We start from the raw sequence: 25,946 nt of genomic DNA, 5'->3' as shown, positions 1-25,946 counted from the left end.
CAGAAGCTTCCACTTCACAAGTTAAGCCTTGGCTTGAATCCCTTATAAAATTCTCATCACAATGTTAAAGGATAGATAGGAGTGCTCTATAGAGATCGCAGAGATCTCCATGGCTGGAACATTGGCTAAATAGATGTTGCTTTACTTGTAACAGAGGAAACTAAAAAATAACACCATCTACAAATTTGCTGATTATACCACAGAGTAGGTTTTTTTTTGAATATTTTATTTTTGGGTTTATTTTCAAAAAATATACATAGTGACATTTTAATCATACAATATATTAAACTTTTTCTCTCAAAAACAACAACAAAAAAATTCCCCCTCTCCCTCCAACCTCCATACATACAGATCTGTTAACCATCAGAGCTTACATATATTTTATAGAGAGTACAGTTGGGGAAACTACTATACATATATATCTATTAAAAAATGAGTTACTTTTATACCCTTTTTTATTCCTGTATCTGGGCCCCTATGTGGTCCAGGTCTAGCTGCCAGACCTTTACAAAAATGTCATATTTAAGTTATATGTCATTTTTCCATAGTTGTTCATTTCCGCAGTCCATCGTGCTAGAAGTAGAGGGGAGTCGGTCTTCCAAGTGATCATGATACATTTTTTTGCTACGTGTCAATTTGTCCTGTGATCCTGGTTAATTTTTCTGTGATTTCTTGCCAAAATAGCCTCACTTTCACACGCTGCCATGTGGCAAGTAGAAAAGTTCCTGTCTCAGTGCCACATCTGAAACACATCTCTGAAATTTCGGCTTTTCATTTGCGAAACCTTTGTGGGGTAAGATATAATTGGTGTAAAAAAATTATACTGAACCAGTCCATATCTTGCACATAATTGATTTCATGTTGCCCTTACACCAATCTGACCAGCTTCTTTCTGAAATCACCACACCTAAGTCTGACTCCCATCTTTCCCTTGTCTCTGGAACCCTAGTTTTGCACTTCTGCACCACGGTAGTAGGTTGTATAAAGGAGGAAGGATGAGTCAGCCCACGGGATGGAGATTGAAAACTTAGCTGAATGAAGTACCAACAACTTTGCACTCAATATCCCCCAAACTACGGAGCTGATTGCAGACTTCATGAAAGGAAAGCCAGAGGTATACAATCCAGTGATCACTGGGGGAGAAAAGGTGAAGAAGATGAGCAAATTTAAATTCACTATCTTGGAGGATCTTTCCTGGATCCAACACACTAATGGCATCGTGGAGAAAGCACGTCAGTGCCTCTACTTCCTTAGGAGTTTGCGGAGGTTTGGTATGAGATCAGAAACACTGGCAAATTTCTACAGAGGTGTGATGGAAATTGTGCTGACCGGCTGCATCACAGTCTGGTATGGAATAACCAATACCCCTGAGTGTAAAGCCCTCCAAAAGGTAGTGGACACAGCCCAGGACATCACAGTCAAAACCCTCCCCAGTACTGACTACATCTACAGAGAATGCTGCTGTCAGAGAGCAGCAATTCTCACTGCTGCCACCCTGAAAGAGGTATAGGTGCCACAAGACTCACCCCGCCAGGTTCCGGTTCAGCTGCTATCCCTCCACCATCAGACTCCTCAATGACAAACTCAATCAGAGACTCATTTAAGGACTCTTACTTGTGCACTTTATTGATTTTCTTTTTGTTCTCTCTGTATTGCACAGTTTGTTTACATTTGTTATCTGTTTACAGTTCTTTGTTTCCACTGTGTAGTTTTATTTTTTTGCTCTACCAATTAGTGGTAATTCTGCCGCGCCCGCAGGAGAAAGGAATCTCAGGTTTGTATGTGATGTCATGTATGTACTCTGACAATAAATCTAAAATCTAAAAGGAGTAAAAACTCAATCATAAAAAATATATAGCCAACATTTTGGGCTTGAGCCTTTCATCAAGGTTTGACCTGCTGAGTTCCTCCAACATTGTGTTTTTATTTCAATCACAGTGTCTGCAGACTTTCGTGCTTTACTCTTGAGACTGAAAGGAGTCTGGATACAGGTGGGCTTAGGTAAAGTAAGCAGAAGCATTTATTTTCTTTAGCAGAGATTGAAAAGGGGTAGGGAGGTTGAAGGGTTTGGATTTAAATTAAAACATTAAAAGGGAGATCAACATAAACGTGTCTTCAGTCAGAGATTAGTGGGGATTTGATATTCATGGACTCAAAAAGGCAGGGATTCTAGCTCTTTAAGAACATGGATGAGCACTTAAAGAACTATGATCTGCATGGGCAGGGACTGAGGATTAGGTGTATGAGCCCATTTTGACCAGTAGTTGATTTGGGCCAAATGGGTTCCTATGATGTCTATTTTCCATGAATCGGTCCTATGTCCTCCTGTTAGTGAATACGCGCTTCCATTAAACCAGTGGTTTTCAAACTCCCCCCCACCCTCCTCCGCCAAACTCATATTCCACCTTAAGTAATCCCGATGCCATAGGTGCTCTGTGATTGGGATGCGAGTGGAAAGGGAAGGTCGAGAACCACTGCTCTGGACCCCATTGTTACCGACATGTTTTGCTTGAGAAAAATTGTCATTGGCCCATTTCCTTTGGAGTTCTGAAACCGTGCATCTGAAAACAGTAGTTTTCAAACTTATTCTTTCCACCCATGTCCCAGTTTGAGCAATCACAGAGCACCGATGGCATAGGGATTGAGTATGAATGTGAGTTTGCGGGGTTGGGGGTGTGTGTGTGTGTGTGTGTGTGTGCAGTTTGAAAACCCCCCCATTAAACACAAATGTACAATAACCTCATGACATTTTTCATTTATATTCAGTTTTACTATTGCACACATCCACATTAATCTTTGACACACAAGTGTGGTGCACACATTGTTCACATCGACATGATGGAGTGATTAAGAATACCTGATACACCACTTGGCCAGGTACAGGAGCAAGTCCGGGGATGCCAGCCTTCACTGGGAAAGGTCAGGGAGGTTCGGACTGGCCAGTCCATACATCTATGCAAATTGTGATGGAATATTTGGAAATGTTTTTGGGAGATAAATTGGTAAAAGTAGAGTAGGTTGCATACATACACACACTTTAAAATGGATCTTATTTGAAATACTGAAGAATTCATATTCAGTGACTTTAGTGAAACTGTGGAGAATGCGATGCACATTTCACAAGTAGGTGCTAATTGAAACGATGTCATAAAATGAATAGGCTATTGTCTTGGAAGAGTCAGGTTGTTGGTGTTGGACCTTTTTGCAAGGCTTTTGACCTCTCTACAAAGTGCTCACTCAGAGGTCATTGAGAGTTTTGTTTACCTAAAACAATCGATGGACTAGAAGACTGACTCCTATTGTTTGCTGGAGAAGTTTGTATCTCAGAGAGAGAGGGAAAGAGTGAACAGTGTCAGCCAGGAGAAGCTTGTTGGAATTGAAACAGAAGCTCAATGGCGGATGGCCGGAAGTGCTATCTGATGTTTCTCTTAGAATAAGGGGAACAGAAAGGAACTCTGTGATAGCCTGAAAGAAAGGTCATCATCTGGAGAACCCTGATGGGGCAAGTTTCATCATCAAGACATTGAGGTGAGTAATGGTGATACCTCAGTTGTGGAAATCCTGGAACCACAAATCTCTCTCTCTCTGCAAACCTTCCTGAGCGGTAACCATTTGGTGCTTTCGAGCACCAAAGCCTGGTGAACTTTGTACCTGTTAAATTGTGTGCACAGTAGAAGAAGTGCCTGCCACCAGTGAACTTGGAAGAAGGAGAAGTGAGATTGGACTGTGAACCAAAGAACCCTTCTTAAATTTACACACACCTCATACACGTGCGCTTAGAATTAGAAGGGAGGGGGCGGGTTAAGTTGGGTTAGTTAAGTTAATAGTGATGTTTGATTCTATTTTCATGTTGAAAGATCACTAAAAACAACTTTTGTTTAAGTGACCCTTTGTCGTGGTGAATACCCATTGCTGCTGGGTTTTGGGGTCCTCTGCCGTTCACCGTAATAAGGGAGCAAGGATTTTTATTTGGTAACAGCCTACTTTAATTGATTATAAGGGTCTTGGGGGGGGGGGGGGGGGGAAGAGAACATGGAACAAATCCAAGATTGAGGCCAGGCCCCTTCAGTGTTGCAGGCTTCTACACTTTTACCCTTTGCACTTTGTGCCAAATCATACCCACTGATGTTTTACTAAGTCATACGAACATATAACTGTTAAATGTGGTCAAATGGACCAAATGCTTTATTTCTTACTTGGTGCCCCAGTGTCTGGAGATAAGACTGAATGGACCTGCAGTCAAATGATAATAAACTTCAGCTCGACAATCCTAACTTCGTGTTTCTTTCTCTTTTGCTGTTTTAAAATCCATCACTTGCGGGCCTGGAAGAAAATTCCATCCATTGGGTTCTCATCGCCCTCGGCTGAGACCGCGACGCTCCGGCCACTCGAACTTGGCCGGCCTTGGCCACCCACCGCGCACGCGCGAGCGACGCTCCGGCCACTCGAACTTGGCCGGCCTTGGCCACCCACCGCGCACGCGCGAGCGGTTGCCGGGCGACCGTCGGTCTCTCCCTCTCTCTCTCTCTCTCTCTCTCTCTCCAACTCCCGTCATGCATCGGGAAAAGAAGGTCCTTGGCCTAGCAAGATGGCGGGCGGCTTGCAGTTGTTGTGTCTGTCAACTAGCAGTGGCGTGCCCCTGTATTGCAGGAGCAAGGGAGAGAGCAGGCAGGTAACCAATGCGTCTTCCCCCCCCCACCCTCCCCCTCCTCCTCCTCCTCCACTCCTTTCAAAACCATCTCTCAGTCTGAATAAAGTTTAATATTTGTTGAATTGCTTCAACTATAAGTTCATTAGGATGATGGTGATGGGACGGGCAACTGCCCATCAGTTCATTGCATCAGAAACTGTGCCATTTATTATTGAAATGATAGAAGTAAATGACACTTGGGGTGAGGGGCCGTACACAGCCTTTAGAGCCTCGTAGAAACCCCTGAAGAACAGCTCCAAGAAAAGTGCAGAGAACAAAACAAAGGACTCTACATCACCTTTGTTGACCTCACCAAAGCCTTCGACACCGTGAGCAGGAAAGGGCTTTGGCAAATACTAGAGCGCATCGGATGTCCCCCAAAGTTCCTCAACATGATTATCCAACTGCACGAAAACCAACAAGGTCGGGTCAGATACAGCAATGAGCTCTCTGAACCCTTCTCCATTAACAATGGCGTGAAGCAAGGCTGTGTTCTGGCACCAACCCTCTTTTCAATCTTCTTCAGCATGATGCTGAACCAAGCCATGAAAGACCCCAACAATGAAGAAGCTGTTTACATCCGGTACCGCACGGATGGCAGTCTCTTCAATCTGAGGCGCCTGCAAGCTCACACCAAGACACAAGAGAAACTTGTCCGTGAACTACTCTTTGCAGACGATGCCGCTTTAGTTGCCCATTCAGAGCCAGCTCTTCAGCGCTTGACGTCCTGCTTTGCGGAAACTGCCAAAGTGTTTGGCCTGGAAGTCAGCCTGAAGAAAACTGAGGTCCTCCATCAGCCAGCTCCCCACCATGACTACCAGCCCCCCCCACATCTCCATCGGGCACACAAAACTCAAAACGGTCAACCAGTTTACCTATCTCGGCTGCACCATATCATCAGATGCAAGGATCGACAATGAGATGACAACAGACTCGCCAAGGCAAATAGCGCCTTTGGAAGACTACACAAAAGAGTCTGGAAAAACAACCAACTGAAAAACCTCACAAAGATAAGCGTATACAGAGCCGTTGTCATACCACACTCCTGTTCGGCTCCAAATCATGGGTCCTCTACCGGTATCACCTACGGCTCCTAGAACGCTTCCACCAGCGTTGTCTCCGCTCCATCCTCAACATCCATTGGAGCGCTTTCATCCCTAACGTCGAAGTACTCGAGATGGCAGAGGTCGACAGCATCGAGTCCACGCTGCTGAAGATCCAGCTGCGCTGGGTGGGTCACGTCTCCAGAATGGAGGACCATCGCCTTCCCAAGATCGTGTTATATGGCGAGCTCTCCACTGGCCACCGTGACAGAGGTGCACCAAAGAAAAGGTACAAGGACTGCCTAAAGAAATCTCTTGGTGCCTGCCACATTGACCAGTGGGCAGATATCGCCTCAAACCGTGCATCTTGGCGCCTCACAGTTTGGCGGGCAGCAACCTCCTTTGAAGAAGACCGCAGAGCCCACCTCTCTGACAAAAGGCAAAGGAGGAAAAACCCAACACCCAACCCCAACCAACCATTTTTCCCCTGCAGCCGCTGCAACCGTGTCTGCCTGTCCCGCATCGGACTTGCCAGCCACAAACGAGCCTGCAGCTGACATGGACTTTTACCCCCTCCATAAATCTTCGTCCACGAAGCCAAGCAAAGAGAAATGACACCTTGATGAAGGGCTCCAGCCCGAAATGTCGGTGATGTATCTTCACCCTTTGCTACTTAAAGGCCCTGCAGGTCTGGGTTTCTCCAGCATTTGTATCTACAGAATCATGATTTACTTTGGGTAAAACACAGGATTCTGTTGACACCGTGGTTGAAGAAAAGAAAAAACCCCACAAAGTTGGTGGGGAAGCTCAGCGGATCAAACGGTGTCAAAAACACCGAGTTGGTGGGGAAGCTCAGCGGGTCAAACGGTGTCAAAAACACCAAGTTGGTGGGGAAGCTTGACACTGACCTCCTCCAGCAATTTCTTTTTTAAATTGAAACGATAGACAGGCTTGTGATAAGTCCTCACATCAAAGTACACCTTGAAAGTGGTGAGTTTCCCCTTGAACTAATGCAGTCCTGGTGAGGTAAAAAACACAAAGCTGGAGAAACTCAGCAGGTCAAGCGGTGCAGATTTTCGTGTTCTTCGGTCCCAATGAGGCTTCTCTCACAGACTGCATGAAGATGCAAGGTTTAGGAATATTCAAGAGGGAAATGTTTGTGTGTATTTTGATTAATATGGTTCATAGTGTGAAAAATTTAAAAAAAATTTAAAAAACCAGCAATGTCAGGTTTGCTGTCAGGTATGTGATGCTACATAAATAAATACTGGTCAATGATTTGTAAAAAAAAATGCAAGATGAATAAGGGAACTTACTAAGGAACTTAGGAAGGGAAGGATAGGGGACAATGTACCTGTCTTCACTGGCAGGATGGTGATGGAGAAGGGCTCTCCTAGTCCGGCAGATTGAGGCAACCTTGAAGAAAGTACACCCTCATCTCTCCTTTCTAATGAGCCTGAGGAAATTTGCTGTGTTATTGATTACTATATCAAATTTCTAGATGTATACAGGTGTACCCCACATTATGAAAGCAGAGTTCCTATGAAACGTTTCATAATCTGAAATGGCGCAAAGCGAAGACCCATTCACTACTATTGAAGGCTATTTTTGTGAAAATCCACTCAAATTTTTTTTCAGTTAGCGAACACAGGAATTTTCGTAAAACGAGTATTGGTAAAGCAGCGTGTACCTGTACTGTAGAAAGTACACCAGGCAGTGATCCTGGCTGGAAATGTGAGTGCCCAGGAATGCATAGAGCTGCAGAAAGTTGCTACTTTGCCAAGTACATCTCAGGCCCTGACCTCCTGTCTGTAGAAGACATCTACATGAGAGACTTCCTCGAGAGGGCAGCCAATATCATAGAGGACCCCCATTACACTGGTCACACTCTCCTCACTCCTACCTTCAGCCACCTCTAGGATCTAGAACAGTTCTTTTCTCCACTGCTATTGTGATCTCGAATCTTCCTATACTACTTTAACCAGAATACTACTCCAGGACCAAAGATCTGTCTGCACTATTGTAATATTCCTTTTTTTTTTGCATTAAATTTATATTCTGTCTGATTGCATCACTGTCTGCTATGGAGATGCCAATGCTCAGGTCAGGAAAAAAATTCCAGAGGATTGTTAACTCAGCCTGTGATATCTCGGGCAACAGTCTTCACTCCATCAAGGACATCTACATGAGGTGGTAGCTTAAAAAAAGCAGCCTTTGTCCTCAAAGCCCCCACCACCACCCAGGTCATGCCCTCTTCACTCTGCTACTATCTGGGAAAATGTGCAGGAGCCTAAAGTTGAGCACTCGGTGGCAAAAGGAAAGCTTCTTCCCCGCTGCCATCAGATTTCGAACAATTTAAAAACGAGCACTATTTTACTTTTTATTTTATTTAATTTGAAATGTGGGTTAGAGAAATGTTGGACCTGAGATGCTGCTGCAGAACAATTTTGTGTCCTTTTCATTTAAAAAAAGAGGGATTCTGATATTTCTTACTTTCTTTCTCTAGTGGCAGTTTAATATATGCTTAAAACCCAACACCCAACCCCAACCAACCAATTTTCCCCTGCAACCGTGTCTGCCTGTCCCGCATCGGACTTGTCAGCCACAAACGAGCCTGCAGCTGACGTGGACATTTACCCCCTCCATAAATCTTCATCCGCGAAGCCAAGCCAAAAGAAAAAGAAAAAGAATGTTTATTGGCTTCATAGCTGTGTGGTTGTAGCAAACAAAGAAATTTGGTGCACATTCACTGTACTTGTGTATATGACAGAAAACTCTCATCGTTTAGTTTGTGGTGGTGGTGGTGGTGTTAAAGTCGAGCTCCTGGCAGGATACAAAAAGGTTGACCAAGTCACACAGAACAATTCAAACCGACTTTATGTGAATAATGTTAGCAGGAATAGGCAGTCTTTAGCATTGGGTAGACAAGGTCACCTGAGTAAGACTGTTTGGTCTCATTCAAAGAACACAGTCACAGGGAACAATATTTAAGGCACTTTCCTGCATACAAATTGGATATGATTTGTTGTTGCTCATTTAATCTCATGTACCAGAACATCCTTCTGGTATATAAAAAATCAACAGAAGTCTGGAAGGGTTGCTCACAGTACTCATCAGTATCTATTCTCTGGCTGCCTGATTTCTGGTTTCCAACTTACACATGTTAATGGCTAGTTTCATACTAATCTTAGATTCTTGAAGTTGACAATGGTGACTAAAACTTCAGCACTGAAACAATGCCATTCAGGGACTGAATGGTGCTGGACACTTATTGCAGTCTTTAGATCGCGTCTAAGTTAGTAGTCAGTTAGTACTATTGTGTTAAAGAGATCAGGCAGATATTAGGATATGGCTCAGTAGAAGAGGTGAGAATTGATTCCTGTCTGGAATGTCCTTGGTTACTCTCTCTCTCCCAGCTTATTGGCAAAGTCTGTGTTATGGTTTCTTCATCATAATTCCCATAACTATATATTCTATAGCTAATATTCTACAGTGGTCTCATGCTCTTTTGAATGATGCACGAATAGGCTTTGGTGAGATACTGATGAAGTGGTCTTCTTGAGTTGCTATATTGCTTCTTGTATACATTGCCACAGAGCTCTGTTGATGGTATGTATGGGTGTTGAGGTGAACTGATGGTTAAGAACCATCCAGTCTCATTTCAATAGCCCATTCAATTTGATCACACCTGATCTTTATCGCAATTCAGATCTACAAATCTTGGTTCTTGTCTGCCGTAAACATTTTAATTTTGAATGTTTTTTTTATGGAGAGTCGATCCCTGTTTTTCCCCACTTGCTGCTGAATGATTCCAGCATTCCCTATGCCTATTTTTGATTTCCAGCCTCTGCAGTTGGTTGGACTTTACATTTTTGCTGGGTATCCCGTGGTAATGACTTGGCTCAATCTTCCTAACGTCTACAGGGCACAAGTTGGAAGTATTTTGGGCTCTGCTGTCAGATCATTTTAAACAGTAGGAATGGAGTCAGAAGAGCACAAACCAGTCCTCATCGAAGGCTCAGCAGTGGAGGCGATCAAGAACTTTAAATTTCTGGGTGTCAACATCTCCGATGATCTTTCCTGGAGCCTCCATATCAATGCGATCATGAAGAAGGCCCACCAGCAGTTATACCTTGTGAGGAGTTTGAGGAGATTCGGTATGTCACCAAAGACTCTCTAAAACTTCTATACCGTGGAGAGCATTCTGGCTAGTTGCAGCACTGTCTGGTATGGAGGTGCCAATGCTCAGGACAGGGAAAAAACTCCAGAGGGTTGTTAACTCAGCCTGTGTCATCATGGGTACCAGTCTTCACTCCATCAAGGACATCTACAAGAGGCAGTGTCTTAAGAAAGCAGCCTCTCTCCTCAAGGCCCACCACCACCCAGGCCATGCCCTCTTCACTCAGCTACCATCGGGAAAAAGGTACAGGAGCCTGAAGAAGAGGACTCAATGGCACAAAGACAGCTCCTTCCCCGCTGCCATCAGATTCCTGAATAAATAATGAACCACAGTCTTTGACTTTTTCTGGCACTATTTTTATTTATCCTGTAAAGTGGTTTTTATAGAAATGTTTGCATTACAATGCTGGTGAAAAACAACAAACTTCATGACTTGCACATGACAATAAATTCTGATTCTGAGTTCAGTGGATCATCTGATTTTCATGCATGCAGACCAGTTGTCCATTTTGTTTGCAGCTTTCATTTTCTGTGATTGGCTCTCTAAATGGAGTGCACATGTTTGGAAGTAACCAGGATGTTCTGCTGACCAGCACCAGCACTGACAACTGCCGGGTCTGTTGGAGAGTCTTCCACGATAGGTGAGATGTGACAATATTGCAAGAACGATTACTGGTAAAAACACACAGAAATGTTGGAGGAACTCAGCCGTTCTCGCAGCGTCTGTAGGAAGTAAAGATATCTTACCGACGTTTTGGGCTGAGCCCTTCTTCAAGGTATAAGCAAAGGGCAAGAAGGTGGAGACTAGCAGGGGGAGGAGTGCAGACCAACAAAAGGTGTTAATTGAATATAATGAGAGGTGAGAATTGATTTGAGAGAGCTGGGGAAGGGTGGGGGGGGGGGTGGTTACTGGAAACCATAGAAGTCGAATTTAATGCCAACAGGTTGCAGGATGCCCAGAGAGAAGATGAGGCAGTGTTCCTCTGATTTATGGGTGATTTCAGTGTGGCAGTGCATGAAACTACAGATAGACATGTCAGCAAGGAAATGGGATGGGGAATGGAAATGGGGGGGGGGGGGTCCCACTGGGAGATCCATGATCTTGGGTAGGAAGAGCTGAGATGCTCAACAAAGCGGTCTCCCAGTCTGCACCCAGTCTCTTCGAAGTAGAGGAGATGACAGCGGAATGATTACTGGGCCTGGGATATTCTATATACGTGTAAAAGTTGAATTTTCTAGACCATTTGTAAACAATAAATTTATGGGGTCGACTATCATGTTGGATGCTACTTTTGGCCATGGTAAGTATCTGGATCGATAGATGCGTTGGGAGTTCAGTGTGTGGGCAGCTGGGACCAGGTGGGAAGTCCGCGGTCGAAGCGTCGGGAGCCAGGTCGAAGTGAAAGACTAGAGGCCACTATTACACACGTTATATGGAAAATACGGTGAGGGGCAGCACAACTGCTCATCAAAAGGAGGTGTAAGGTGCTCCTTCCGTCTGATAGCCAACAAATCACGCTTGGGCAAGGTGTAGTACCTGTTTAGCTTTCCAATCGGGGTCATGTGAAGCCATGGATTGCAGATGGTGGATAGTTTTTACAAGCAGATTCTACAAATTAGAATTTATGGTGTAAAACTGAAAACACTGGGCAAATTAATCTGCTGACCAATGACCAGGATTACCCATCCAGTATGGCAAAGGGAAACCACTTTAGTATTTTTCCCTTGTATAATTATGAACTCAACATCGACTACAGGCTCATCTCAAAGATGGAGCCTTCACCAAAAGAGAACAGGGGAGGCAACAACTGCAATTTGGAGGGTCAGAGATTGTGACAGATGGAGAGACATGATCGCCCACACCCAACGGCAAGGCACCTGAATGATATGGAAAATATCAGATTTAAATGGGGGTCTTTTACATGGTATCAATTTTTGCACGAGTATATTCGGGTAAGACAAAATTACAATAATAAAAATCCTTAAAAGCAAAGTGCACAATTTATGTGGTGGAGGAAAGGATGAGAAGAGCATCTTAAAACATTTTGAGTCAAAATATACAGGTGGGGGGACTAGAATTTGCTTTGTCAATACTGGACTTTTCATATTCTTGGAGGAGCAAAGAAAGAATTGTTTCTGGTTAAAATTCCTGAATGAAAAACTTGCATTCAGTGCACAATATCTTCTCTGTTTAATTGGGGCCCAAATATTAATAAGGCTCTTTAAAATCCTCTGATGGGGTTCTGTTGAAAGGGAAGATGCATATTGCACCCAACATTTTGCAAATGATAATGGATCCCTGAGAATATCAATCTAAAATTAAATATTAAAATTAAAATAGATACCTTTATGAAGGGCTCAGGCCCAAAATGTTGGTTACTGTATCTATCTTTATCTTTGCTATATAAAGTATGACCTGCTGAGTTACTCCAGCATGGTATTTTTACAGCAATCACATCATCTGCAGACTTTCGTGTTTCACTCGAGGATTATATTTTTGTGTCTCTGGAGTGAGGATTTGAATCCACCATCTTTCGATTAGGTCCAAGAGACAGCTGTTGCATTCTCTTTGTCGAGATATTGGCAGCCCCGATGTTGCTGTAATCACCTATGGCTAAGCAGTGATTCTGCTGTAGTGTGACTTTTGCTTGTACCCTCATACAAGTAATTCAGTGGTGTTTCTGTGACGATCTGGCCCTTGCTTACATTGAAGGTGGTTCTGTGTCTTGAGCAGATATTTGAGGAATAGGATGTTTGTAAGTTGTTGAAGCAATGTATTTTATTTTCATGCAATATTTATTGTATGAGTTCCAGTTACACCTTATTGGCTCCTCAGTTTAGCTGTGCATGTGTTTGAAAAATATACCTGGAAGGTTGGTCCATACTGTGCTAACAGCTTGTTTCCATGGTTACGCAGCATCACGCTCATCGTCATGAGCTCCGAGGAAGATGCCAGTGACCTTTACTTTGGCCGCCTGTTAGAGAACGTTTTCAATGCCATGGTGAGTGGGCAAAGTAACGCATTTTGTCAGACTAGCAGTGTTTTTTATTAGCCACATGGGCAGGTATTGGCTGTGACAGGCAAGAAGAGTGGTCCTCTGGCTATGACCTGTGAGGTGACAGCCTCTGCTTGGCTGACCTGTCCGATGGATAATCAGGTTGCCATCAGTTCCAAAGCTGTGCAATGAAGAAGTTGTTGCTTTGTTAGGTACAGGCAGATAGAGTTGGCTCAGTCGATAGAGCTGTCTTATTCTTACCACCGACCCCTCACCTGCTTATAAACTAGGGGTAACTCCAGTGACCTACTACCAATCTGTGCATCTTTGGGATGTGGTGGATGTGGGGGGGGGGGGGGGGGGGGTGGGGGGGAACTGGAGCACCTGGAGGAAACCCATGCAGTCTCAGCACTCCATTCCAGAGCTCTGGATCACTGAGTAGCAGCTTCACTAGCTGCATAACCCACTCCAGTGCCCTGAATTCACACTGGCACTCCCAATATAGTTGCATTCTTGGAGGTTCTGTTGTTTAGATGAGCCATTGAACAGGGTTTCCTCTCAGGTGGATGGAAAATTCCCATGACATTTCTGCAGTGAGAGCAGGAAATTCATCCAGAGCCCGTATCCATCCCTCAACAACAAAGAACTGATATCCTAATCATCATTGTTTTGCTCTACATGGGTGTATTCATGTTTTTTTTAAAAATCCCACTACAGCAGGGTTAATTGGCAGTGGCCATGAGGGATTACAGACTCCAGGGAAGAGGTGGTCCGGTCGGTGCAGGGCACCGAGAAATGGGAGGACCCCCCCTCCCATTTGAGAAGGAGGAGATGACCTATGGGATGGTGACCAGTGAGGGGCTCTGAGGCTAAAGCAAGAGGCGAGCTGCTTGAGACTGGCTACAGGGGTACCAAGTATTGGACCTGGGGTATGAGAGGGTGCTGCAGCTTCCGGATCATGTCAGGGGTGTGCATGCAGAGCTCGAATTGCTGAGGGTTCTGACCAAAGCCTATGGCTGCGGGAGAAGCTATGGACATTCTTTTTGCTTCTCTTTCTTTCGCTGTAAGGGGCGCTTGGCAATTTTTGCCAATAGCGAATCTTTGTCTACCTTAAAGGAAATTACATGCATCACATTTTCTGTTTTATTACATGACAGGAAAATAATGTTGAAATTGCTTGTTGCCTCTGCTACTCCCGATATTGCATTGTAAAGTGCTTTGGGGTGGTGGAAGGTGTTAAATCTTTTAAGAAAAGGCACACCTCTCCTTACTTTGAGGGACATTGATGCTCGTATCTGTTTACCTGGTAGCTCTGGTCCCAATCAGTGTAAGGACTTTGCGCTAACTACTACGCCAACCGTACAGTCACTAGAACTCTTCTAAAAATGATAGATCAATGACCTGAAACTCTTTCCACAGATGCTGCTTGACCCACTGTTCATTTCTAGAGTTTGATTGTTTTATAAATCTATAAGGTACTGAGATAGATGTGTGAACAGAGTATACAGGCTTGCTTATTCCAATTTTTAAGGGTAACTAAATGAAGTCGTAGAGAAAAATGTACAAGATAGTTGGATTTGTAAACAAGGAACACAAAAATAGTGGATTCACTGCCTGGAGCCTCCGAGACTATACGCAAAGACGGATGTCAAGGTCCTGGGGAGAACCTGGGATAATGCTATGGGCAGGTAGCATTCATGATGTGGTGAGATTGTAGAAGGCAGTATTGGAGAAAATTGGTGGGGATAGGGGTGTAGAGGCCTGGAAGAGAGGCTTTGATATGAGGAGAAGCTGTTACCTTTGCAGATGTGTTAATCACAAGAAATCATAAACATAAAATAATTTCTGTATGAACCCCAGGGGCAATGGGAAAGAATATTTTCACGCTGATATTTTAAATCCAATGGCTTTGAACTCTTCAAGCACAATTTGTAGTGGATTTGTTTTGTCGTGTTGATGGGACAAGAAGTTAATTTTACGGTGAGTTAACTGGTCTAACTCTGAAATAAGAATAAATTTATGGAATATTGTGTCAAAATTGTAAAGAGAACAGAATGTTGTTATCTGATTCATAGTTTGGTCACATTTTACAGAGCCATTTGTGCATCTGACATTCTTCTGTTCAAAAGTTTCCTGCAAGTAGTTTCGTCGGGTCGGAACCATTTATTCTGGTTTCATTCCATGGTTTATTCCAATCTTTCATGTGACACAAAGCCCTCAGCGTTTGCTCACCGATGGCTTCCAGGGAACTGAGTGGTGAGGTGGGAGGTTTGTTAAGATGCAGGGGAAGGAGATAATTTTCAGCATTATGTAGGAAGAATCTGAGAATTGGAGCTAAACTGGGTAGCTGTTTCTAATACCAGCACAGGCCACAGTGACTGAAGGCTTCCTTTCCTGTAGGATTCAGTTCCAACTGTTGTTTACCCCTGTGCGCATCGCCCCCCCCCCCCCCTTTCAGCATTCGAGATGGTACCTAAGCCCCACACTTTGGAACTCTTGCCTCAGCTTTTCTGCCTTCTTCCAACCTCTAATGCACATGATCTTCTATGTTATACTAAAGCTGCTAAAAATGATGGCACTTCTTTGCTTAAAAGATTTTCTTTGGATACCTTGGTGTGCTATAAACTTCAATACGAGCACTCAGCAGGTTCTGAACGAACAGTGAACCACAGACACGACCTCAGTTAGTCTTTTTCTTGCACGATTTTTATTTTGAAATGTGGTTGATAGAAACCAATGGATTCCATGACAACAAATTCTGGCCAAGTGTTTGAGAGGGATGTTAGTTTAGAAATTAGCAAGTTAATTCCTTTAATGGGGAATGAAAAATAAAGACATATAATCTTAAAAGTGGAATAAAATCGTGAAGCTCTTTAACATACAAAATAAACAGGTTCTCGGGGATTGATTGGTTGGTTCTAGAATCAAATTAGAGCACCCAAGGACTTGGTCGAATTTTCAATCACTAATTGATTAGGTCAAGGATCTGAATGGCTTCCTGATGTCCTTTAGTTCCACCCCAAGAATAAATGCCTTAAATTGAGTTGACTCTTCAGGCAATTTTGAACTGTCTGTGCTGCAATTGTATATTGAATGGCTGATGGATCATGAGATATTGCTCACTGATATTGGTTCACCCTAACCTTTGTATTCCTAATTTTGGAAGGTACTGGTGATTGGCTTGGATGATCTAGTGAACCTCAAGAACGTCGAGCGATTGAAACGAGAACTGCGGGTGAGCGAAGCCACAAAATGACCAGACTCGTTGCTGGTGTTGGTGAGGTTCAGTGGGTAGCCTGAAGTTAGACACGTGAGCTCATAGACAAAATGTGAACCAAAACTCTATTGTTGCCTTGTCAAATGAGATATTAAACCCAAGGCTTGGTGAGCTTTCTCAAGAATACAAAAGTTTCCAGAAACTCTCTTGAATATGAGCAGTGCAACAGTCTTCGTATCTTTGCCAATGTGACAGTGGCAGAACATTAATTCATCATATTGACCTTCATGGAACCTTATGGTGGGTTAGGAAGAATTTAAGATTTGGGTCCTGATTTGACTCCTGTCAGGAGGTGCCAACGAAAGGAACAGCGATCTAACAGTAACATGACTCTCCAGTCTTGGAGTATAGGATTCTGGGGCCAGCAGGATGTGAACCAAAGATTAGAGCCAGACATCTCAGGAGCAATGTTGTGGAAAAGCATGGGCACATCATTGCAAGTAATAGAATCACTTAACACTGAAACAGGCCATTCAGGCCATCATGTTTATACTGATCATCAATTATCTATCCACACTAATCCTAATTTACTAAGCCTCAGTGATTCAAGAGTTTGCCCAGATGCTTCTTGAATATTGTGAGTGTACTCATTGAAAACAAACACAAATACAGCTGCAAAAACAAGCCTTTAATCACTTTGCAAAGCATCAGAACTCCGTTACAGAAAGAAGCACTGCCATAAGCAGGTTATCTCACCCCAAGAGAATCTGACTTTCAGCTCACAAGTCATATATTTATACCCTCAGACCCCCAGGTTTCTAGAATATTTGTACAGACTGCTCCATACAAATATATATTAGAATTCTCTTGAGATTTGTTAATTTAGATTCGTGCCCCTTACCCATTGGTTAATAGTCTTTCCCTACCTTGACAATTAAGGAGGTCGTTCTGAGCTTATGGCTGATAACAAGAAAGAAAGGAATGCAGCCAGCTTCTCTCTTCCAGTCAACATTTTAAAACTTATTCTCATATCTGCCTCAATCTCCCATTCAGTGGATCTGTTCCAGATTTCAATCACCCTCTGGGTGGAATGAAGAATCCCCTAAGTTTGGAACTCACTGCCACAAATGTCAATTAGGTTCTGCCAATTCTAAATTTGAAATGGAAGCCTGGTTGATTTTTGTTACTAAGCTGAGTGCGTTTGATGGGATTTCATTGGAACGGACTTTGAGTGATGGGGATACTAAATTGTTTTCTCCCATTACTGAATTTCTACTTCCGAATTAAAGTTAAGTTATGCTGTAAGTCTTGGCAGTCTAATCAGATTACTAATAAGATAGAGGTAAGTAAGTTTCTTCTATTGGGGGAGACTAAAACTAGGGGACATAGCGTCAAGATTCAGGGTAGTAGATTTAGGACGGAGATGAGGAGGAATTTCTTTACCCAAGGGATGGTGAATCTATGGAATTTGCTGCCCATTGAAAGAGTAGAGATGACCTCAGTAAATATATTTAAGACAAGATGTTTAATTAGTAGAGGAATTAAGGGATATGAGAAAAATGGAAGGTAGGTGGAGATAAACCTATCATCAGATCAGCCCTGATCTCATTGAATGCCAGAACAGGCTCAATGGGCCAAATGGCCTATACCTGCTCCTATTTCTTATGTTCTAATATTTTCTGATACTTTGCAAATAGTTCCTTCCACATCAATCAGATTGCCAGAGGCTTTGCAATGTCATGTTCATATCATTATACAACTAGAATTTTCATTCAGATGTTTGTTTGCAGTCTACCACGTGAGCTGAAAGTTTTCCTTGCTGCTTTCCCAGGCCTGTTATAAATTGATCGACAGTTTGCTGGCTGCGTCAGATTGGATCGGAGACCTGACAATGTGCGTGGATTGCGTAGCCTCTCCTGATGCTGCAGTACTGCAGGTTGGTGGTGGCAAAGACCCAGAAAAGCCGCACTAGTTTGTACAGTGAACAAGTGAAAGAGGTCACCTTGGTGCCTTAATTGCAAGTGATCAGCAATGATTTTAAAATGTGACATTATTTGCTGTAAGGTTCCTCAAAGCACTTGAGAAGTGTGAAAAGCAGCTGAAGAGTATCTAAAATTAGTTTAGTTACTCAAAAATTTTGAGTTAATTGGAGGCCTCAACCAGTCTCAGGACAGTTATAGCATGAGTTAGGTTTAGAGCAATGCTCCCTCTACACCATTCCACATCCTTTCGAGCACAGGTTAGATTCAAGTCCAAATTTATTATCACCGATTGTCCAATTACAACCTGACGAAACGGCGTTCTCCAGTCCTCAGTGCAAAAACATGCAAACGCACATACTGACAAATGTTAGACGTTCATTAAGTATATACATATTTATTGTATAAATATTGTTTAGTAAATAGGAGAGTCTCAGGGGAGCAGTTCCTTTGGTCATTCAATATTCCAACTGCCTGGTGGTGCTGGCCCCGTTACTCCTGTAGCTCTTTCCTGATGGGAGCAGCTGAAAGATGCTGTGTGCGGGGTGGAAGGGGTCCTCAATGATTTTGCCCGCCTTCCTCAGACAACGATCCCAGTAGATCACATAAATTGTGGAGGAGGGGAGAGATGTCAGCGATCCTCCCTGCCACTCTTATGGTCTTGTGGATTGACCTCCAATCCACTTCTCTGCAAATTTACAAGGATGTTGCTTGGAACAGTGGGTATAACCTATAAGGAATGGCTTGACAAACTGGATTGTTCTCTCTAGAGTCTTGGAGCCTGAGGGGAGACCTGATGGAAATTCATAAAATTATGAAAGGCATAGATTATATAGAAGAGACTATCAGAATTTTTTCCCGAGAGTAACATTGTCACATTTTAGAGGGCCTGGCTTTAAGTTGAGAGGGAAAAAAAACTTTAAAGGCGATGTGGAGGGAAGTTTTGCACAGAGAATGCTAAGTGACTGGAATGGGCTGTCACAGATAATGGTAGTAACATACACAATAGTAACTTACAAGGATTCTAGAAAGTCATGAATATATAGGGAATGGGGGGAATTTGGATCATGTACAGGCAGAATTTTAGTTTCATTTGGTATCTATTTGGCACAGATAAATTAGGCCGAAGGGCTTGTTCCGGTGCTGTGATGTTTGACAAGATGAATAATAAGGTTTTCCTCTATAGTGGTCTCTGCCAGTTAACAATGTCATTTAGAGCTCCTGCAGAAGGTTGACATGATGGTGGCATGCCGAGAAAATGCTTTTAATCTCAAATTTTATCACAACATGTTGTTCTCCGTCTGATCTCATCAGTGCCACCCCCTGACTAACTTCCCTGCCCATTGTTATTAGCCACTGTCAGGCCTTTCATACTAAGGATAGGAGTTTTTATTTAGCAGTAGGTAGGGCAGATGTGCAAGGAAACCACATTGCGATCCAAGTTCATTTAGCCTCTTGCAATTGTCAAGCCAGCTTTATCTTGAAATGGAGGTGAATGGTGCTACACAAACGCAAGTCCCCGTGTATTTTCTAAAGTTGCCCATTATCTCTGGTCCTACTTCAGGAAGCACTGGATGTATTTGTGGCTGCAGCAGAAAGCAACTTTGGGTGCCTCATGGTCATGGGCAAAACAGTCGTGGCCACAGAGAAATGGTGGCGGCTGACCACGCAGGAGCTGGTGCTGTTGGCGCTGTTGGTTGGATCGCTGGCACCAAATTCTTCACGGGACTACCCCATCTATTTGCCACATGGCAGCCCTACCGTGAGTAGCATAACCATCAGTGAAGTCAAGTTTATTGTCATTTGATTGCACAACTACAACCCAGCGAAACAGTGTTCTCCGGTCCTCGTTGCAAAACACAAACACACAGCTAGACATAAAACACATAAAGGCATAACCTACATACAGACAATAAATAATATTGTTTCATAAATATGAGAGTCTTGGAAGGTTAGCGTGAGCAATTACTATGGTCATTCAGAATTCTCACTGTCTGTGGGAAGAAGCTTTTCCTCAGCCTGGTGGTGCTGGCTCTAATACTCCTGTATCTCATTCCTGACAGTGGTGGACGCGGTCCTCAATAATTTTGCACGCCTTTTTCAGACAATGATCCTGGTAGATTACATTGATGGGGGGTGGGAGGGCAAGACTCCAGTGGTCCTCCATGCCACCTTTGTGGATTGACCACCGATCCATTTCTCTGCAGCGACTGTGATGCAGCTAGGCAGGACGCTTTGGATAGAGCTCCTGTAGAAGGTTGACATGATGGTGGCTGCTGGCCTTCCCCACTTCAATCTTCTCAGGAAGTGCAGTCGCTGTTGCCCCTTCCTGACCAGTGAGGAGATGTTTGATGTCCACGATAGGTCACTTGTTAAGTGGACACCAAGGAACTTGGTGCTCTCCATTCTCTCCACCACAGAGTTGCTAATGTGTAATGGAGGGTGGTTGTTCTTGGTCCTCCTGAAGACCACGATCATCTCCTTTGCCTTGTCCATGTTGAGACTCGGGTTGTTGCTCTCGCACCTTACGAAAGACTGGATGTGGGCGCCATTTATTTTATTGACGTCAATTAATTAGTCCCTATTTATCTTTGAGCATGTTGCCTTCAGCATTTTGGGAGGGACAGCTCATAAATCTGCTTCCTCCCAGTTACAGGGTTGCCTACCTGTTGGCCTTGTGGAGTGTACATGTTCCTGCTGCAGTTGAGTCACTTGGTAGGTTGCTTGTAGATTGTGTAGGTGAGTGGCAAAATCCTGGGGCAGTTGATAACAATGTTTGGAGAATACAATGGAATTAGTGTAGAGCAACCATCTCAACCCTTTTTGTTTTGGCTATGGCTCCCCTTAGGACTCATTGAGCAAAGTTTATGGGCTCCCTTCCCTGTAAAGCAGTCAAGTTTTGATTTCTTTTGTACTTCTCTCCTACCAACTACATTTAAAAAAATCACGTCATGTGAGGTGAAAAAAATAAGCCTTTCACTTAAATGTCCTTGGCCCCTAGTGGGGACTACAGGAACCTCATAGAGAATAACTGGGGAAGATGGGTAATTATGGTCAGCATTGACTTGATGGGTCTATTATTGATAATGTCTCTGCCATGGCAGCACAGAATTTAAAACTACTACACTGAGTTCTCAACTGATAAACTGATAATAAAACTGATGAAAGTTCATATCCTACTATTCCAAATTTACATTCGGTTAATTAAATTTGGAATTGAAATTGCCCAAATTCGTAATGGTAACTGTGAAACTGTTGGATTGTGAAAACCTATTGGGTTTATTGATGCACTTTAGTAGAGGAAATGTGCTTTCCTTGCACAGGCTAGAAAATAGGTGGTTGACTTATCCTTGACTATTGACATAGTGTAACAACTGAGTTGGTTCAAGGGACATTTCAAGATTGGCCACAAATTCTGGCCTTTCAGTGATGGCCACATCCAGCAAATGAGTCGACAGAAACGGTGACATGTTCAGATCATCTGTTCAAATCCCAAATTGTTGTCCTTAAGGGAGAAAAGAGGCTGCCATCTGCATGGCTAGGTCTAATTTCCACCCTCCACCCCCCCCCCCCCACTTCCAACGTCTGATTTCCTCTCCCACACCACACCCCCCACATCCTTGTCTGACTTTCAACCACCCCCCCACAATCCTCACTACATTCTACAGAGGATGTCAGCGGAAAAGATCACTGGGGGCTCTTTTCCTACCGTGAGGGACATCATCAACAATGCAGGCGAAAGGCAATAAACATTGTGAAGGACTCCACATGCACCCCTCAAGTAAACTGTTCACCCTTCTGCCATCTGGTAGGAGGTTCTGCTGTAGCACCATGGCACATATGTCCAGATTGGGCAACAGTTTTTTTTCTCCCCCAGGGCATCTTTACATATTTATGTAAATATGCTCCGTGGCCCGGAAGAAATGCTATCTTTATTGTACGAGCATAGTATGAACCATAAATAAAGGTGACTTGACATCACTCCAGTCATTGGTTCTTGGTGCCCTTAGAAGGGTGCTGGCTATCAATCTCAGGCCGTGAGGCCAGTGCAGCTGTGTCACTTTTACTTTCATTTTTAAAAAATGTACGTGTGGACTTTTTGGATGTGAGATAGTTGGTAGCTTGTTACACTATACAAAGAGGTGCCTTGGCTAAGATCGACTTGCTTGATATTTGCATGGAGATTCCAGTTTGCCTCTATTCTGTCATCTTCACTAATGAAGAGCAGAATAGCAGGATGGGTGAAGACAAGACTGATTTGACCAAAACTTGAATACAGTTACAGGAAAGGTGTGATTGCATTTGAGAGAGGGCAGAAAAGATTGGTTGAACAAAGACTTTGGGAGACCACATTGTTTCGGAGAGGGATTAAAAACCAGGATGATAATTGATCGTTTAAATGTCCAAAAGAAGAGGGAAGACGTTTTGCCTAGAGAGATTGTAACTCCTTCTCACCTGTCAGAGAATGGAAGCTGAAGCCTTCTTTCCTTTTACTTGGGTATGAAGGGTGACCTGGTACACTGTGAGCCAAGTGCTGGAAGTTGGCAGATGGCACCTTTTCAACCAACACTAACTTGATCACCAAGTAACCTCCATTTGTGTCAGAAATATCCTGTGGCTTGGAATCAGTGTCAACCTGAGTTGACACTCTTCCCCTATTCAATAAGTTGTCAGTAGTAGGCAAATGATTGGAAGGTGCTCTTAGAGATCAGATAGACAAGTATTTGGATAGCCAGGGTCTAAATAGGGATAGTCAATAATCATCAACTTCAATCCTCCTTACTTTAGTTATAAACCAATATAGCAAATCTAACAACCATGAGAACAAGGGATGTTGGACGTATGCACCTTATCTAATATGGGAGCATCAGATCTATGGAGATTTTTGAAGGAATTATTCTTTTTTTTCCCCAACTATCCATAGAGTTTATACCAGGATAAATATTTTTTAATTGATAATTAATTAATTTGGTTGAAGCGTGTGAGTATCAAAGTATCGTCTTTAAGTTTGGAATTTCAAATACTCCGAGTATCAAAAAGCAGTGGTGATTTAACACCATATTATTTAAAGATGCAAGGATCGACAATGATTTGCCAAGGCAAATAGCGCCTTTGGAAGACTACACAAAAGAGTCTGGAAAAACAACCAACTGAAAAACCTCACAAAGATAAGCGTATACAGAGCCGTTGTCATACCCACACTCCTGTTCAGCTCCGAATCATGGGTCCTCTACCGGCACCACCTACGGCTCCTAGAACGCTTCCACCAGCGTTGTCTCCGCTCCATCCTCAACATCCATTGGAGCGCTTTCATCCCTAACGTCGAAGTACTCGAGATGGCAGAGGTCGACAGCATCGAGTCCACGCTGCTGAAGATCCAGCTGCGCTGGATGGGTCACGTCTCCAGAATGGAGGACCATCGCCTTCCCAAGATCGTGTTATATGGCGAGCTCTCCACTGGCCACCGTGACAGAGGTGCACCAAAGAAAAGGTACAAGGACTGCCTAAAGAAATCTCTTGGTGCCTGCCACATTGACCACCGCCAGTGGGCTGATAACGCCTCAAACCGTGCATCTTGGCGCCTCACAGTTTGGCGGGCAGCAACCTCCTTTGAAGAAGACCGCAGAGCCCACCTCACTGACAAAAGGCAAAGGAGGAAAAACCCAACACCCAACCCCAACCAACCAATTTTCCCCTGCAACCGCTGCAACCGTGTCTGCCTGTCCCGCATCGGACTTGTCAGCCACAAACGAGCCTGCAGCTGACGTGGACTTTTTACCCCCTCCATAAATCTTCGTCCGCGAAGCCAAGCCAAAGAGAGAGGAAGAGAAGAAGAAGAGATTTAAAAGTTAAAAAGTTTTTGACTCTTTTAGAAAACCAGATTCAATTCTTCTTTGAGGTTAATTCAATCCCAGATGTTTCTAATTTAATGGTTTGGGATGCTATGAAAGCCTATTTAAGTGGCCAAATTATTTCCTATACAGCTAATTAAAATAAAAAGGCCAGGGAAGAAAAATTGGACTTGATAAATCAGATAGACCTACAATTTGAATAGGGACAGTCAACATGGTTTTGTGTGTGGTAGGTCGTGTATAACCAACCTTAAGAGTTTTTCGAGAAGGTTACCAGGAAAGTTAAATTTAAATTTTGGACCATGAGTCTATGCTTCCCAATTTACACCCAATTAACATAAACCCCCCCCCCCCCCCAGTATGTTTTGAATGGTGGGAGGAAACCAGAGACCACGCAGACACGGGGAGAACATAAAAACTCCTTATAGACAATGTGGGATTCGAGCCCCAGTCCCGATCACTGGCGCTGTAAAGGCTTTGCGCTAACTGCTTCACCAATTGATGCCGCCCAATCGTGTTGTCTACGCGAACTTTAGTAAGGCACTTGAAAAGGTCCCACACGGGAGGTTAGTTAGGAAAGTTCAGACTTCCGGTATTCATGGTGAGGTGGTAAAATAGATTTGACATTGGCTGGACAGGAAAAGCCAGAGAGTGGTAGTGGATGATTGTTTCTCCAGGATCGGTGCTGGGTCCATTGGTGTTTGTCATCTATATCAATGATCTACTTGATGATGTGGTAAACTGTATTAGCAAGTTTGCAGATGATGCTAAGAGGTGTCGGACAACGAAGAAGATTTTCAAAACTTGCAAAGGGATCTGGACCAGATGGGAAAATGGGCTGAAAAATGGCAGATGGAATTTAATGGAGACAAGTGTGAGGTGTTGCATTTTGGAAGGCCAAACCAAGAAAAGACATACACAGTAACTGGTAGAGCATTGAGGAGTGCAGCAGAACAGAGAGATCTGGGAATATAGATACATAATTTCCTGAAAGTGGTGTCAACAGTGGATAGGGTTGTAAAGACCTGTTGACATATTGGCCTCCATAAATCAAAGTATCAAGGATAGGAGTTGGGATGTTTTGTTAAAGTTGTATAAGACATTGGTGAGGCCGAATTTGGAGTATTGTGTACAGTTTTGATCACCTAACTACAGGAAAGGTATTAATGAGATTGAAAGAGTGTAGAGACAATTTACTAGGATAATGCCCAGACTTCAGGAACTAAACTGGCCTGTTCTGTGTTGAATATGGTTATATGGTTATATAAGACTGGATAATTACATGGAGGGGAGAGGATTGGAGGGGTATGGACCAGGTGCTGGTCAGTGGGACTAGGAGGGTGGGGATTTGTTCCGGCATGGACTAGTAGGGCCAAACTAGCCTGTTCTGTGCTGTGGTTATATGGTTATATAAGTTGCAGGGAAAGCTTAAACAGGTTAAGACTTTATTCCCTGGAGTGCTGGAGAATGAGGGGAGATTTGATAGAGGTATTTAAAATTATGAGGGGATTAGATAAGCTTTTTCTATTGAGGGTAGGTAAGATATAAACTAGAGGACATGGGTTAAGAGTGAAAGGGAAAAAGTTTAGGAGGAAATATAGGGGGGTGGTGGGAAGGACCTTCTCACGGAGAGTGGTGGGAGTGTGGAACGAGCTGCCAGATGAAGTGGTGAATGTAGACTCAATTTAAATATTTAAGAAGAATTTGGACAGGTACATGGATGGGAGAGGTATGGACTGAGTGCAGGTCAGTGGGACTGGGCAGAAAAATGGTTTGGCACAGACTAGAAGGGCACAGTTTCTGTGCTGTAATGTTCTATGGTGGCTGATCCTGTATAGTTCCAACCTCCAACTCTGCTATTTCTCATTCTATCCAGAGACTTGCAGTTTCACTTCCTGATCTATTTCACAAGCAGGAATTTCGGAACACTAATTTAATGGTGATTGGTGTAAAGAACAAGACTTCAGCAAGGAACAACTCATTTCCTGAT

The 25,946-nt window shown here is 43.4% G+C and overlaps 1 protein-coding gene and 1 long non-coding RNA gene across 8 annotated transcripts in view; one reads left to right on the top strand and one right to left on the bottom strand.

Moving 5' to 3' along the window:
• Positions 1-205: 205 nt before the first annotated feature.
• LOC138748289 (uncharacterized) lies at positions 206-4,466 on the bottom strand. The gene is made up of 2 exons (XR_011347918.1): positions 4,197-4,466; positions 206-784 (listed from the first exon to the last, which is right to left on the bottom strand). It is a non-coding gene; the product is annotated as an uncharacterized lncRNA (long non-coding RNA).
• Positions 4,467-4,542: 76 nt separating this feature from the next.
• The window catches only part of fuz (fuzzy planar cell polarity protein), an 85,820-nt gene continuing 64,416 nt past the window's right edge, over positions 4,543-25,946 (top strand). For 5 of the 7 annotated variants that reach the window (XM_069908544.1, XM_069908539.1, XM_069908542.1 and 2 more), the window contains exons 1-6: positions 4,543-4,672; positions 10,432-10,553; positions 12,830-12,914; positions 16,075-16,143; positions 17,957-18,061; positions 19,669-19,866. In XM_069908544.1, the coding sequence (XP_069764645.1) occupies positions 4,589-4,672; positions 10,432-10,553; positions 12,830-12,914; positions 16,075-16,143; positions 17,957-18,061; positions 19,669-19,866 (663 nt within the window). In that variant the 5' untranslated portion in view covers positions 4,543-4,588. The remainder of the gene's footprint in view (positions 4,673-10,431; positions 10,554-12,829; positions 12,915-16,074; positions 16,144-17,956; positions 18,062-19,668; positions 19,867-25,946) is intronic. The other 2 variants (XM_069908543.1, XM_069908541.1) reach the window with 2 other exon arrangements.

This window comes from Narcine bancroftii, chromosome 13, assembly GCF_036971445.1.
Source record: "Narcine bancroftii isolate sNarBan1 chromosome 13, sNarBan1.hap1, whole genome shotgun sequence".
Lineage (NCBI taxonomy): Eukaryota > Metazoa > Chordata > Chondrichthyes > Torpediniformes > Narcinidae > Narcine > Narcine bancroftii.
Note: the sequence above shows the minus strand (reverse complement) of the source record. Positions and strands in the feature narration are given on the sequence as shown.